Source organism: Pelophylax lessonae (genome assembly GCF_965119305.1).
Source record: "Pelophylax lessonae genome assembly, chromosome: 1".
In the NCBI taxonomy this organism is placed as follows: Eukaryota; Metazoa; Chordata; class Amphibia; order Anura; family Ranidae; genus Pelophylax; species Pelophylax lessonae.
The window spans coordinates 805,296,006-805,313,281 of record NC_138768.1 but is presented as its reverse complement, the minus strand read 5'-3'; the positions used below and the strand labels follow the sequence as shown (position 1 = coordinate 805,313,281).

Sequence of the window (17,276 nt, the reverse complement as noted above, 5' to 3'; positions counted from 1 at the left end):
GGACTGTATCAAAAACCCATGCACCCATCCGTGAGGTTTCCTCCCACTGTCCAACATGCCTCCCTACCTCCCTGGACCAGTGTGATACACTCTCTAGACAGAATGAGTTGCACTCTTAACAGACCTCACTAACTGATCCTGCTCTCTCCTGCTAAGCAGACAGAGCACAAACTATACTTTCTCACTAGCACCTACCTTGGAGGGTGCTACATAATTGATGCTGATTTGAAGCCAAAGGATATTCAAACCAAATATTGATTCGATTCAGATTTTTCTCCTTTTCACTCACTTTGCATTTTGTAAAATTTTAAAAATTAAACAATAACAATATATTTTTTTAAAAGCATTCTTACTTTGTTGCATTTTTTTTTTCACACCTGCCTACAGCTTTTCATCAATACTGTATAGGATATCTTTTCTCTGCTCATCCCAAATTGCAAACTCTCCTCCTCTGGCATTAATCTTTTGCTTACAGCCCAATGCATGCAGCTGCTTGTAGGTGGGGACATGCCATAAAGCCTCTTGCACATAGGAGTAAAAAACTCCACATTTTTTTTACTGATTTGGATATAGTTGCATTTTCGTCTATGGATCAATGCACACAACTGCGTAAGGATCAATAATACAGCGATGAGTACAAAGCCATTACGCCCGTGTGCAACTGGCCTAAAGCTGAATAAATGTTGCTTTCTTTACCTTGTACCAAGAATATACGAAGAATGTATTTACTAACGCAGAGGCTGAAAAGGAGCATTGTGAAAGTTCTGCCCAAAGATCTACCGATCCTTCAGATTACTTTAAATCTGTTTTGTAAATTTGACCTAAGAGATGGAAAATGATGGTAGAAAAAGGTAGCAATGGCTTGGGGACCCAAAAAGGGATAATTTAATATGCCTTACTACATATTTCTGAATTTTATCAGCATTTCTTACATATAGGCAATAAAACAGAATAGGCATAGTGAGTATGTTTCTCAGCCCTTTAATCGAGCCATTGACTTTATCTAGAGCGGAGTGCTGTCTGCTGCCCTTTTTGGGATCAGTTATAAATGAATACCCCATGCCTGTAATATTTTATCTGGAATGCGGAGCAGATTGCAAATTCTCTTCTGTGTGAATGGAATGTGTGCCCTTTACCTTGTCATGGTTAAGTTTTCCATTCTGTACTGGAGGCCTGTGCTGTGAATGACGATATTGATCCAGATTACGACATATAGATAGGTAGATATAGAAACCATGCAGCCTGCATACATTACTGAGGTCACTGGCATATTTGTATTGGTCATATGCCCATTGTGCTGAGAGCATTATAAATACAACACATAAAGACAGTCTAAAAGGAAACGATCATTTTAATGAGTGCTTGCAGTTATAAAATGTGCCTAAAAAATTATTTTTAATGCTGAAGTAATTAAACATTTGTTGCAGCATACATTTGTTTTTTTTTTGTTTTTTTGCAAATCCTTATTATTAAGATTAATTAAAATTAATTATTATCTATTATTTTAGTACAAAAAGTACAAAAATGAGCCTCTGGGGTTGCCGCATACATTTATAGGATTTTCCGTTTTGTATATTCTGCCTATAGTGGCTATCTCTGTATATTAAACAAAAAAAAAAAAAGCAGAATTCGCAACTGTTCTGAAAATAATTAAAAAAAAAAATCGAATAAGACACGTTGGAGGTAGAGATTTATTGTGAAAAGTCTTAAAACTAGTTGACAGCCTTGCTGTAGAGATTCTTCCATGTTTTGCGTGGAAGAATCATAGAATCAAAGCCAGGGCTGACGCCTTTTTGTGGAGAGGGTATGTAGGTCTCAGTGGCCACATGTATATACAGTAGATATAAAAAAGACTACACAACCCTGTTAAAATGTCATGTTTCTGAGATGTAAAAAGGTGAGACAAAGATAATTATCTCAGAACTTTTTCCACCTTCAATGTGACTTATAAACAGTACAATTCAATTGAAAAACAAACTGAAATATTTTTGGTGGGGGGGGGGGTAGTGTAGCACTGTCCTCGTAGGGCTTGCTGTTTGATGAGTTCTTGGGTCCCCTCTGATTACCTGCAGACAGTCACTAAGGGACAGTTCACACATCCATCCTTACTCCCAGTTGCTCATTACTCAATAAACAGTCCAGGAGATTTGGTTTTTATATTATTGTGGAATGTGGATGGGAGAAGGTAATAGTGGGATACTCCAACTTGAACTATTCACAATGGATAAGGACAACTCTCACATGGCCTCACCAGGTTTTTTGTGGAAGCAGACATGCTTCTTTAGCCATACTGCCACTTGTATGGAAGAGATTAAGTCCTCTTGCTCTCTCTAGCAGCAGACTTTGTGAAGGAATGTAATGAACACAACTTGATGCAATACATAGAATGTGTCGGCAGATAAGAACCATTTGGCCCATCTAGTCTGCCCAATATATCTGAATCCTATGAATAGTCCCTGGCCCTATCTTATATGAAGGATAGCCTTATGCCTATCCCATGCATGCTTAAACTCCTTCACTGTATTTGCAGCTACCACTTCTGCAGGAAGGTTATTCCATGCATCCACTACTCTCTCAGTAAAGTAATACTTCCTCATATTACTTTTAAACCTTTGCCCCTCTAATTTAAAACTGTGTCCTCTTGTGGTAGTTTTTCTTCTTTTAAATATGCTCTCCTCCTTTACCGAGTTGATTCCCTTTATGTATTTAAAAGTTTCTATCATATCCCCTCTGTCTCTTCTTTCTTCCAAGCTATACATGTTAAGGTCCTTTAACCTTTCCTGGTAAGTTTTTTCCTGCAATCCATGTACTAGTTTAGTAGCTCTTCTCTGAACTCTCTCTAGAGTATCTATATCCTTCTGGAGATATGGCCTCCAGTACTGCGCACAATACTCCAAGTGAGGTCTCACCAGTGTTCTGTACAGCGGCATAAGCACTTCTCTCTTTCTACTGCTTATACCTCTCCCTATACATCCAAGCATTCTGCTGGCATTTCGTGCTGCTCTATTACATTGTCTTCCCACATTATCTTCAGGACACTCTCTAGCATGCCCTTGAGTCTACTGACACCCGTCCACTGACTCTTCTAGCAGAAGGCACTGGCCCTCTCAGGGCAGGCCCCACAACACAGATCTGCAATCACTGTAGGCAGACTCACATCCTTTCCAGTGTCTCCCTTCGAGTCATTTCTGCAGGACATCCAGGTTCAGCTCCACTCTGACTTTCAGGCCTTGAGATCTTTCACCTGAGGCTGCATGGCCTACAGAGGGGAAGCCATCCCCTCCCTCCGGGACCCCACTCTCCAGCTAAAAGACCCCGGGCACATGTGCCCTTGGTATTTATACCGAGGCACTCCCTCTGTCCAATATGCATCCCTATTGGACCCGTGTGAAACACTTCAGACAAGCTGAGCTGCACCTGAGCAACATGAGCAGACCTCACTAACAGAGACATCTCTCTGGTATGCAGAGAGCAATATAAATTTGCCTGGCAATCCATCTGGTAAGCAGAAAGACTCAAAACTATATTTTCTCCTCTAGCACCTACCTAGGAGGGTGCTACATCGGTAAAAATAAAATTAAGGTGGTTACATAAGTTTTCACACCCTTAAACTAATACCTTTTTGAAGCACCTTTTGATTTTATTACAGCATGACACAACTTTACTTTACACTCTTCTTTGCAAAAACACTCCAAATCTGTCAGATTTGTCAGAATCTGTTAAATGTTTTTGTGCAGAGCATCCCCGATCCTCATCTCCTTCTAGGGCCCCCCCCCCCTAATTGTGCTCCTAGCTCATCCTGCCTTTGGTTAACCCCCCTAGAACGCTGCTTGCTAAGGGTGTACTCATGCGGGCTTGAGCCCAAGCTGCACTGTGTCTGTTTGACGCACACAGTGTGGCTCGGCCCTGTCTCCCACTCCCTCATCACTGGATTTGATTAATGGAAGCAGGAGCCAGTGGCTCCCTTGGCTCTCACTGAGTCCAGTGAGGAGAGAGTAAGCACGTCGCTGCTCTCGGCAAATAGCTAGACCAAGATCTGGCTCAGGTAAATATTTAGGAGGGGGGGGCAAGGGGGAGTACCACCTAAAAAGGTTTTTTTTTTGTTCTTAATACAGATAATGTATTAGGGTAAAAACAAAAATTTTAGGTTTACAACCACTTTAACTCTTCAGTAGTATCTCACCAAAAATGAAATTTTTGTTGCTGAGAATGCCTAAAATCTGACTTTTTGGTGCAGACACCTGGGAAAATCAGTAAGCCAATCACACAACCAGGAAATTACATTGGAGGCATTATGAAAACCAATTGTGTATAGAAGGCTTCCAGATTACCATATTGCACTGAATTTTACATAATGTTAAACCGGTTGCTGATTGAAAAAGGAAAGGTACATTAAATTATGATATGGCTTGTGTAGCAATTGTACACCGATCAGCCATAACTTAACCTTCCCCCATCCGCGCTACAGCCTATATACGGCTGCAGCGCGGACTCGAATTTTCGGGAGGCCGTTTTTAAACGGCCTCCCAGTGACACGCCCCCCGCGCTTTCCCGCGAGCGCGCTGCGGGGGAAATCTGTGTCGGCCGTGTCCCTTGGACACGGCCGATCACAGATCGTGGTGAATGGCCAATCACAGCGGCCATTCACCACGTGATCGGGCCGTCCAATGAGCGATGATCTCATATGTAAACAAATGAGATCATCTCTCATCGCCGGCGCTCCTTCCACACGGAGCCTGCAGTGTGAGGAAGGAGGGGGAGCCTCACAGCGCCGGGGACACAGGAGAATGTAATCAGGGCACTGATCACCAGTGCCCTGATTACTAAAGGTAAAAACACACACACAGTGCCCCCCATCAGTGCCCACAGTGCCCGCCATCAGTGTCCCCCATCAATGCCCACAATCAGTGCCCATAGTGCTGCTAGTCAGTGCCCATCAGTGCCTGCTCATCTAAGCACTGATGAGCACTGACTGGCAGCACTATGGGCACTGAGTGTGGGCACTGATGGTGCTGCCCATCAGTACCGCTCATCAGTGCCACCCGTCAGTGTCCAGTGCCATCCACCAGTGCCCATCAGTGCCGCCTCTCAGTGCCCAGCAGTGCCACCTCTCAGTGCCCAGCAGTGCCGCCTATCAGTGCTCATCAGTGCCGCCTATCAGTGCTCATCAGTGCCGCCTCTCAGTGCCGCCTATCATTGCCGCCTATCAGTGCTCATCAGTGCGGCATATTAGTACCTCCTCATCAGTGCCCATAAGTGCCACCTCATCAGTGCCCATAAGTGCCACCTCATCAGTGCCCATCAGTGCAGCCTATCAGTGCCCATCAGTGCCGCCTCATCAGCGCACATCAGTGAAGGAGAAAAATTTATTTTCAAAATTTACTCGCAGAAAATAAGAAAAACTTTTCTTTTTTTTCAAAATTTTCTGTCTTTTTTCTTTTTTTTTGTAAAAAATAAAAAACCCAGAGGTGATTAAATACCACCAAAAGAAAGCTCTATTTGTGTGAAAAAAATGATAAAAATTTCATATGGGTACAGTGTAGCATGACCGCGCAATTGTCATTCAAAGTGTGACAGCGCTGAAAGCTGAAAATTGGCCTGGATGGGAAGGGCGTTTAAGTGCACAGAAGGCAAGTGGTTAATGACTACTGACAGGTAAAGTGACTAACATTGATTATCTCTTTACAATGACATCTTAAGTCAGTGGGATATTTGAGGCAGCAGGTAAATATGTTGTCCTGAAGCTGATGTGTTGGAATCATAAAAAATGGGCATCATATTTGTTGTGTATGTGTGGCGAGCCGCAGACTGTCGGGTTGCCCATGCTGACTCGTGTCTACAGCCAAAAGCACATACAATTAGAACTGGCCCACAGAACAATGGAAGAAGGTGGCCTGCTCTAATGATTCACATTGTCATTTACATCATGTGGATGGCCGGGTGTGTGTGTGCCACTTACCTGGGGAAGAGATTGCACCAGTATGCAGTATGGGAAGAAGACAAGCCGGCGGAGGCAGTGTGATGCTTTGAGCAATACTCCCAGGGAAACCTGGGTCCTGCCATTCATGTGGAAGTTACATGACACATACCACCTACCTACACATTGTTAGTGACCAAGTACACCCCGTCATAGAAACCGTATTCCCTGATGACAGTGACCTCTTTCAGCAGGGTAATGTGTCCTGCCACACCGCAAAAATGATTCAAGAATGGTTTGAGGAAAACAACGAGTTTGAGCTGTTGACTTGGCCTTCAAATTCTCCAGATCTCAGTCTAATCAAGCATCTGTGGGATGTGCTGGGAAAAAAGTCAGATCCATATAGGCCCCAGCTCTCAACTTACAGGACTTTAAGGATCTGCTACTGACAGCTTAGTGCCATACCACAGCATTCCTTCAGAGGTCTAGTGGAGTCCATGCCTTGACAGGTCAGAGCTGTTTTGGTGGCAGAAGGGGGAACTACTAGTGTGGATTATTCAAAGCATCAATTCATAGCACATCCTGGTACACAGCGCCAATGCTGCTCTCTCAAAACTGGGAAATCTTTAACGACAACAAAAAAAAAAAAAACACAAAAGGGCGCAAAGACCTAGTGCATTACCAGGTATAACTTATTTCAAAGGAAAGAGGAAATGAGTGCATACTCACAAAAGCCTAGGGCTGATAAGCAATGTAAACCAGACCCAAGTAGTCTGAAGAAGAGTGTTTGTCCGTTAGTTGCCGAGTCTCAGTGACGCCAGGATGTATGGAAAATCACATCTGCTTATAGGGGAAACCCTGCTACTTGGGTCTGGTTTACATTGCTTTGGGCTTTTGTGAGTATGCACTTTCCTTTATTCTTTAATAAAAGTTATACCTGACAGTTTGTTGTTAAAGTTATGGCTAATCCGTGTATATGCTATATTGATTTTTATATTTCCTATATTTTTTCCCTACAAAAGTGGAATTGCCCTTTACAGCAGTGGTTTCCAAACTGGGGGCCGGGGGTCAGATGTGGCCCTTTTCTTGCTTTTATCCAGTCCTTGAGGCACTATTTCATCCACTGATACCAGCAATGGGGCTTAGTCTCTGCACCCCCCCCCCCCTGCTGAGACCAGTGAAAGTGCACAATTACTCCCCATGGCACCTATTTCTCCCAATGACACCAATGATGGGGCACAACTCCTCCCACTGACACCAACAATGGGACACAACTCCTCCCACTGACACCAGCAATGGGTCACAACTCCTCCCACTGACACCAACAATGGGGCACAACTACTGACACCAACAATGGGGCACAACTCCTCCTACTCACACCAACAATGGGGCACAACTCCTCCCACTGATACCAACAATGGGGCACAACTTCTCCCACTAACATCAACAGTGGGGCACAATTTCTCCTAATGACACCAACGATGGGGCACAATTTCTCCCAATAACGCCAACAATTGGCCCCAATGATTGTGCACAATTCCTCCCACTGACATCAAAGATGGGGCATTGTTTTTTCCACTGACATCGGGACATTTCCCCACCTCTCTAAAGTCTGCAGGACAGTTATCTGGCCCCCTGTTTAGAAAGTTTGGAGACCCCTGCTTTAAAGTATGTCAACCAAGCCCGTAAAATGTCAGATAACTCAATGTAATTTCATAAGTGAATTTCAATATTTTTTAATCTGCCGCTTTTATTAGAAATGGGATGGAAGATTACAAGTGGCCACATTTAGCAGGCATGTCCCACTGTTGTCACCATCAGGAAAACCGCCCTGAGAAATGTCACGCAGCTTTACAGGAGTGCATGTAAACAAGAAGTGGCTGCAAGGAGGCTGCAGGAGATCCATTATGCTGAGATATAACAAAGGAAGAAGAGAAAAATTGCTTTTTTTTAAAAAAATTAAAATAAATAACAGTTTTTTTATGATACTCAGGGCTTTAGCAAACTAAATGCAATTCAGTTAGACTTTTTGTGTATTTAAGCATGTATTTTTCAGAATTTAAAAAGGCTTGCAAAACTATAGCTTCTCTTTAAGTTGACACCAGTGGGACAACCTGAGACAGTTAGGAAAGGTGACAACAAGTTCTAGTCATTGGCGTTTGATGAAATATAAGAAAGCGTTTGTGCTGATAGAATTTGCATAGGATAAGATCGGATTCTAACAGTGTTCACATGTATCACTTATTAACGTTTAATGCTGTGCACACTTCCAAGCCATTAAAAAAATGGTCTAAGGGCTCGTCCACATGGGTGGCCCCACCTAAACTGGGCCATGCAGCCGTGGCATTTTTATGGTTCGAGCAGGCAGTGAGGAGGTGATGTATCACCTCCTCATTACCTGTTAAGCACACTCTGAAAAGCGATCCACCACAGATTGCTTTTCAGAGGGCTAGCTTTATAGCTGTATGTACGAGTGAGCCCAAATTAATTAGTTCAGCTATATTTCAGACACTAAAATGGCAACTGGCAATCCCTATAAAAGGTCTGTAACTATTCATTGCCTACCCGGGCCTGCCGTCTATCCCACACAGGTGCTAAACTGGTCAATGCTTCCATATTGGTGCTAATAATGATTTGCCATGCTGCGGTATTGGTAACCAGAACTGAATTGCACATGAGGATAAGCAGCTGATAGAAGCTGACAATATGCCTTGGCAAATGCTAAATAAATGAGTCTGGGGCACCCCTAACGGCTGTCATGTTTGCTTCTTGCAGAGTGGTTCATGACTATCTGAGTGGTACACCATTTGAGGACTTTCAGGAGAGCATGTACTTCTCTCGCTTCTTGCAGTGGAAATGGCTTGAACGGTAAGTAAACTTTATGTGTTACAGGTATTTTACTTCATTTTATACAGTCATATACTTTGCATTCACTTTACCTTTACCTGGTCTGCACACTTGTGTTGGCCATTAGGCTCGGTTCACACTGCCGCAACTTGTGATCCGACTTGTGAGACCTCAAGTTACATGACTTGTGAAATCCCATGATAGTCAATGAGAGCTGCACTAATTAGCAACACTGAAGTTGCTTCAACTTTAGAAAAGGTTCCTGCACTACCTCAAGGCAACTTCTATCCGACTTGTACCCATAGAGTTTATTGGAAGTCTCCAAGTCGGGTCCTCGTCTACAGGTGCAATTCATAAAATTATAATATCGTCAAAAAGTTAATTTATTTCAGTAATTCAATTCAAAAATTGAAATTTATATATTTTATATAGGGTTGTTACACACAGAAATATATTTCAAGTATTTCTTTCTTTTAATTTTGATGATTATGGCTTGCAGCTAGTGAAAATCCAAAATTCAGTATCTAAGAAAACTAGAATATTACATTAGACCAATAAAAAAAAAGGATTTTTAATACAGAAATGTTGGCTTACTGAAAAGTATGTCCATGTACAGTATAGTATGCACTCAATACTTGGTCGGGGGTCCTTTTGCATGAATTATTGCATCAAAGCGGCGTGGCATGGAGGCGATCAGCCTGTGGCACTGCTGAGGTGTTATGGAAGCCCAGGTTTATTTGATAGCGGCCTTCAGCTCGTCTGCATTGTTGGGTTTGGTGTCTCTCATCTTCCTCTTGAAAATACCACACATATTCTCTATGAGGTTTAGGTCAGGCAAGTTTGCTGGCCAATTAAGCACAGTGATACCATGATCATTAACCACTTCAGCCCCGGAAGCAATTTTTTGCTATTCGGCACTGCGTTATTTTAACAAAACATTGCGCGGCCGTGCAACGCTGTACCCAAATACAATTGATGTCCTTTTTTTTCCACAAATAGAGCTTTCTTTTGGTGGTATTTGACCACCTCTGCCGTTTTGAGATTTTGCACTATAAACAAAAAAAGAGCGACGATTTTGAAAAAAACACAATATTTTTTACTTTCTGATATAAAATATTTAGGCCAATTTGTATTCTGCTACATATTTTTGGTTAAAAAAAAAAACCCTAAAAAGCATATTTTATTGGTTTGTGCAAAAGTTATAGCATTTCCAAACCATGGAATATATTTTCTCTTCAAACGGTTTTTATTAAAGCAAAAGGAATGCAGTACAAAACAATACCTATAAACAGTAAAGGTACTTAACAGAAGTGTACACCTCAAAATGACATAATTAACAGCTAGCAGAAGCATAACAAACAGATTCAGGAACAGGAAAGGGGCAGGCTAGGCGCCTCAGTGTACAAGTACAAAGGATAGTCACATTGTACAAGGGCGGCTGGGAGTAAGGCAAAAAGGGAGGCAGTAGTACAGCAAAAGTCGGTGGTCCAGCCATAACAGGTAAATAATGTAGGTAGTGGTAAACGCGAGGCAATATGGGGGAGAAGAAAAAGAAGAGAGTAAGGGAGGCAAGAAGGAAAGTGGGGAGAAAAGAAGGGCAAAACAGTGGAGGGGGGACATGTGGGGGAGAAAGGGCGCCCGGAGAGAGTCCCGAGCCACTTAAGGAGGCTCAGATTGACAATACGGGTAGAGTATCGGCGACCAGGGGTCAAGCTAGTACAAGGGATTCGTCAAAGCCTAACGGTAGACAATTGTCAATCCACGGTTTCCAACCCACGGAATATATTTTTGGACTTTTTATTTATTTTTTTACTAGTAATGGCAGCGATAAGCAAATTTTAGCAGGACTGCGACAATGCGGCAGACAGATCGGACCCCTAACTGACATTTTTGACACTTTTTGGGGTCCAGTGACATTAATACAGTGATCAGTGCTAAATAATATGCTCTGTTACTGTATAAATGACACTGGCAGGGAAGGGGTTAACACTGGGGGTGTTTAAAGGGGTTAATGTATGCCTAACTGTGCTTACTCACTGTGGGGGGGGGGGGGGGGGCTCTGTGACAGGCACAGAGAAATCGGGGTTTCAGCTTAGCTGGAACTCCTGCCTGATCTCTCTCTGCCTGTCTGACGATCGCGGGAGGCCACGTGCACAACATCACGTAGATCTATGTGATTTTGCGCAGCCTAGCCGTCCTGGCCCAGTAAATTTGCGTGGGGCGGTCGGCAAGTGGTTAAACCAGGTATTAGTACTTTGGGCAGGTGCCAAGTCCTGTTGGAAAATGAAAACAGCATCTCCAAAAAGCTGGACAGCAGATGGAAGCATGAAGTGCTCTAGAATTTCTTGGTAGAGGACTGCGCTGACTTTGGCCTTGATAAAACACAGTGGACCAACACCAGCAGATGACATGGCTCCCCAAATCGTCACTGACTGTGGAAACTTCACACAGGACCTCATGCAACTTGGATTCTGTGCCTATTCATTCTTCCTCCAGACTCCTGGGACCTAGATTTCTAAAGTAAAATGCAACATTTTCCACAGTCTTTGATGATTTTGGGCAGCCATGACATCTGCTGGTGTTGGTCCACTGTGTTTTTTCAGATCCGAAGTCAGCACAGCCCTCTACCAGGAAATTCTAGAGCACTTGAAGTATTTTTTATTGGTCTTATGAAATATTCTAATTTTCTGATGTACTGAATTTTGGGTTTTCAATAGTTGTAAGCCATATTCATCAAAATTAAAAAAAAGAAATGCTTGAAATATATCGCTCTGTGAGTTTAATTTTTTAATTGAATTACTGAAATAAATTACCTTTTTGTTGATATTCTAATTTTATGGGATTCACCTGTATATTGATGTGATTAGGATCCGACATTACAGGAAGATTACCCAGGCGGTGCATGACCTCTTCGTGTATGCTGTTTTCACTTCTCGCATCAAGTGGCCAGCAAATTGTCTGGAAAAATCACACTACTTTCAGGTCACAGTAGTGTGGACCAAGCCTTACACAAGGAGCTCCCACTCTCTCTGCTGGGTTTTTGTTTTATTATTAATTGGAACTTCATGCTCAACCAGTATTAACTATTTGTAATGTTTATGCGGCTAGCCTTAGTAAATGAATAGGAAGATATAGTATATTTACTTGTTTTAAAACTTTTTTTTTTTTTTAACATTTCTTTACTTCCTGGTTTCTGGCCTAGGCAGCTCCCTCTCCCCTCTATGGGCCATCTTCTGTTAAGTAATCCTTGCATTACTATTTATCTTTCGTTCATTGACGGACACAGCTCCTTATCATCTTAACAGTTGGGTTATGCTGTCCCCTACAGGAGTAGGACACTAGGCAGGAAAAAACCTGACTACGCCTATGGGGCAGTCCCAGGGGGTATACTGCCACTCTCAGCTATAGGCATTCAGTTTTTTTCTTCCTTAATCAGGAAGAAGGACCTAGTTCCTTGCTGGGATCTCTGGTCTTGGCGATTTTTTCCTTTTAAATGGAATTTTTTCCCATCTTTGTTATTTTGTTCCTGTGAGAATCTATGATCAACTGCCGGACTGGACGATGGACTAGATAATCTTGATGCAGATAGTCCCCCCAGTCTGGCCAGCGAGCGCGTGCAGGCTTCAGCTCTGCGATAGGTCAGCCGCGACATAGCCCCACTGAATGGGGGCTGGCCTGCGAGTTAAACGTCTCGCGAGGGTGCATAGGACCTGGCCTCGGCCTAAGTCGAAGTGTTCCTCCTGACCGACAGCCTCCCCTATTCCGATGGGCTGTCTGGAGCGGTGCCCATGCCCATCCTGTTCCTGGTATGGTAGTTAGCTGTCCCCTTCTAACCCTGGAGGTTTTTGGGGTGGACATGGGCCCCTCCCTGGGACGGTCAGACAGGTTCCCCTCCTTCCTACGCAGAACCCCCCCCCCCCCTTTTTGGTGGTCCTGTGCAGACTTGTTTCCTCCCATCTGCCTACACCCTCCGCCTCCTCCCCATTGGGTGGCCATACCTTTTAGGTTGGTCTGGGTGTTGAGCTGGCGAGGAGGGTGGGGGGGGTAGCGTGCCTCCGGCGACTGGACGATCGATTTCTAGGAGGGGGCTGTACCTGGTGGGGGTCCCCCTTCCTGCTGGGCTTATGTTCAGTGGTCATGGCAACCATTTTTTTCTGGTTTCTCATTGAAAATAGCAGCGGCCATGTTTTTGAAGCTATTGGGGTGGTGATTTCAGCAATGGGAGCCCCTTCTCATCCTCTAGTACTGACTCGGTATGAATACTTTTTCAAGGCACTGTACTTTCCTTAGTCTTATATTCCATTTAAATTGTGTATTTTTTTTGACCGGTTTTCTTTAAGCTTATCAAATACCACTACCGTGGAAACTGTCTATGGTTCTGTTTTCCAAATGCTGAACAGGTATCCATCATGATCTCAATCATGGTTGATGGCTGTAAATGTATATTAGCATATAGCGGTCTTGAAAAATGAAGTGTGGATATGATCCTCTTACTGAGCTAAAGCCTTAAAATTACCTTATTGCCACCATAAAACAAATGAATGCCGCCAGTTCAGATAAGAGCCTAGCCATAATTTGAAATTGTTCCACTTGAATACATCGCTCTCCAGGTTTTATAGCATAGGGCCGTGACATTAGTGTTGGTGTGTCGCTACAAACAATGAGTGCTAAGCTCTAGGAAAGCGCGCCGACCCTTGGACAAAAGCACTAGTGTTAATGATTAGATATTGTTTTATAGCACTTTGCTTTCACTTGAATGTGTATCAATTATCACACCTGCTTATTCAGTAAAGCCATGCAAAAATGATAATAATGTGCCATGGGCTATAATCCATAGCAAGCAATAAGAAATTATCTAAGAGTCAATTCAACCGGGCTGATATTCAAGATATGGGAGTCCCATTTTTCTGCATTTGTTTAACTGCTAAATCCATAGGGATGTTCTAATCCAGCCTTTCCTAGCTAGGGTCCCTCCAAAGATTGCTATGAGTTAGTTGAGCAATGAGAAATTGCTACCTCACATTTACTGCTGACACCATTGATTTTTACAGTTACGTGTAAGGAGAGAATTCTCACTTTTGACTGAATGCCATTGTAACGAGAATTCCTCCCACTGACCATGAATGGAAACCGCATTCTTTCTACTGACCACCAATGTAAGGAGCATTCTTTCTAGTGATTGCCAATTTAAGGAGCATTCTTCCCACTAACCACCAGTGTAAGGAGTGTTTTGTCCCACTGACCACCAACGTAAGGAGCATTCATCCCACTGACCACCAATGTAAGGAGCATTTTTCCCACTGACCACCAATGTAGAGAACCTTCTCCCACCGACCACCAATGTAAGGAGCATTCTTCCCACTTACCGCCAATATAAGGAGCATTCTTCCCCCTGACCACCAATATAAGGTTAATTCTTCCCACTCAGCATCAATGTAAGGATCATTCTTCCCACTGACCAGCAATGTAAGGAATATTCTCCCTACTGTCCATTAGTGTAGGGAGTTGTGGATATAATTGTAGCACCAAATCCAACAGGAGCCTCTTGGCAGATTGAGTTCTCTGTTCTGCCATGACTCTTTAAGCAGCTTGGTCCCCACTGACACGCCTATGTAACTTTTAATAAGCTATCACTCTATAATAATGCACATAAAATGAAACCACTAGCAACTGGATGGTAGATTAATTGAACAAACTGTTTAACAGCAAAGCTATCAAACAATGCTTGAATTAATAAACAGATAATTGAACCGGTTTAAAGATGCCGCACTAGATAATTTAAACACTGAACAATAAGATGGCAATCAACTGAACTCCAGTGATGCTAAACTAAGTTATAACTGGTGAAAACAGGGTTAAGGGTATGGTCATTTACTAACCCCAAAAGAGGTCCTTGTGTGCTCACTACTCATACAGCCCCAATAGTGGATGGGTGTGCATGTTCCAAACAAATGGGTACCCCTGGAGGTGCCCAATAAGTATCTGGCGCTAAATTGTCAATATTAGCATATCATTGGGGCCCTTCAGTAAGGTGGTGCATGTGTAGATGTCCTTTAAGGATATGCAACGGATGGCTGATGAGTTGCCAAACAAGGAGCAGTCTCTATTGCATTAACTGTGTCACTGTTGAGATAAGCACAAATGGTTCAGCTCAGCCCAGCCCTCCTGATACAAAGGAATCTGGTCCAGATCACTTTGTGGCCTGCTGTCCTCAGGTACCCAGAACTTGGTGATTCAATCCTCCCAAACAGGTCCTCACAAGACTCAATCTCTCAGCTCTGTCCTCGCTGTTTCTCCCTTGCTGTAGACCTTTACAGCAACAGATCCTTCCAGCCCCTGTCCCAGCTCAACAAACAAACTCTCAGTGGCTCAGTCCATCATCTCTCCGAGTATACACAACACAGCAGTGGCACCCTGGTCTCCTCACAGGCTAAGTCTTTCTTGTGCTCCTCCTCCCTGTAGCATCATCAAATCATCGTTTCACAGGCTCAAAGCTGCTGCCAGGAGCAAGGTTTGTAAGTGGGGGATTTCACACATACAGCCCGCTCTGTCTCAGTGCATCAGCAGGAAAGCGAGGGTAGAGAGCTGGCTGCTGCATAACACACAGAAGTCCTGACTCTATCACTGCTCACGGCAGGGGGAGGGGAGAAGAAAGAGAGAGCTGCACACAGCCGGCAGAGCACCTGAATACACAATAATAAATAAAAGAATAAGGAATGTGGCCATCAGTGTAATGAGGCCTTCTTCAATGACCACTAAGCCAGCCAGTCTCCGCTGACCACCAATATAATGGAACAATACACTGATCGACAGTATATGTATTTTATCTGTGTACTTGATTTTCTGCCTGTAAAGAAGTATGGCATTTGTTTTTAATCATACCTACCTAGGCATCTGTCCCCTATTGCATTTTAAGTCGAAAACTGAGCGATCAAACACCGCCAATCGCTCAATTCTCAATTCTCCCTGCTGCTCTGAGCAGAGAGCCGTGACTGTCAGTAACTCGTTCGCTGCTCTGCTCCAACCCTCCCCCCAAGCTCACTAGAGCGGCTGGACTGTGGAGGGGGCGGGAGGGGCTTGCTCAGGCTCTCAGCAGCTCAAAAGGTTGGGCCAAGTGCCAGACCAGGCTCCTGTATGGATCCCAACCATATGGTTGCTATCATTCCCCATCCTGGACCGGCTCTGTGACGTCAGCTGACAGCGGCCTTTAGCCCACTGTTGGCTGAAAACGTGTCACAGGAGTGTAGAATGAACTGCACTCCTGTGATCAATAGGAGAAATGCAGTCAAACGTGCTTTGGCTGTACTTTTACGGTTTTGCTTCTGTTTTCTGTGAGTAGAACATTCCATTGTTAGAGCTGGTGAGAATCTTGGCAGTACAGCGACCTCTACTGGTGCAAAGCAAATACTACACCTATTAGATCCACCAATCGTTCCACTAGGTTTTATCTGCTGTTGTTATCGGCACAACAATAATGATGGCAATAATAGCACACATGAATCAAAACAGATGACTTCATGTAGAGCATTGTTGTTCATAACGGAATCATACATCCGCTCCTGCACATACACTAAACAATGCAAATATTTTTTTTAATACAATACACTTAATTGAACACAGAAGGGGGGAAATTGCAACATTTACAATCAGTATGAATAGAAGTATCCTCAAACAGTCAAAATCCACAGATGTCCTTTAGGGCGGGTTTACACCAGATGCAGTCCAGTGTGTTTTTATTCTGCATCAAAAATGCATGGACAGTGTTTTCCATGTATTCCAATAGCCCTAGTTCACACAAGTGTAGTGTGTTCCAGTGCAGTCAACCAAAGTAGAACATTTTGCGTTTTTTCTGTATGGAAGGGGGGAAAATGAAAACCCACAGGATGTGCTCCCCTTATCGTTGTCCAGTTAATTTAATAATTCACCGGTGGTATACTCACATGAGTGCGCTATTACCTGTAATTTAAACGACTCCAGAAGACACTGTTGTTTTTCTTCATATCATACTGTTTTAATTATCAAAGCACATCATGCAACTATATTTCCTTTTGTGAATATATACGATTGTTGTACGTTATTGTGCGCATTTTGACTTGTCATTCCATTGTTATGCTCTGGAAGTACCTACCCCCCGCACTGGAACGCACATGTTATCAAAAAAATAGAGGGGAAACAATGCAGTAGAAGGCATCAAAGACACACATGCAGAAACACATCCAAAACACAGAAATTGTGGTGTAAATGTAAACCGGCCCATATTAAGGTTTTGCAGTGGATATCAATTCTTGTATACTGTATTAATTTTTAAATTGTTTAAGCCTGACTCTTCTTCCTGACACACTGGCTAGTGGATAGTCCATCAAAGTCCTCACATACAAAGCAGGACTATTGGCCCTGCATTAAAACTGATGACATCAGAGCACCTGCGACCACCAGAGCACTTTAGAGAAAGGGTTGGGAGGACTGGTTGTAATAGCAGTTGCATAGCTTGAAGGGAGCCTGCAAGAGCGTT

At 43.3% G+C, this 17,276-nt stretch overlaps 1 protein-coding gene across 1 annotated transcript in view; it reads left to right on the top strand.

Annotated features, from left to right (window-relative positions):
• The window catches only part of GRK4 (G protein-coupled receptor kinase 4), a 379,913-nt gene that overhangs the window by 311,440 nt on the left and 51,197 nt on the right, over positions 1 to 17,276 (top strand). Inside the window, exon 6 of the mRNA XM_082256443.1 lies at positions 8,693 to 8,785. Within this exon, the coding sequence (XP_082112569.1) occupies positions 8,693 to 8,785 (93 nt within the window). The remainder of the gene's footprint in view (positions 1 to 8,692; positions 8,786 to 17,276) is intronic.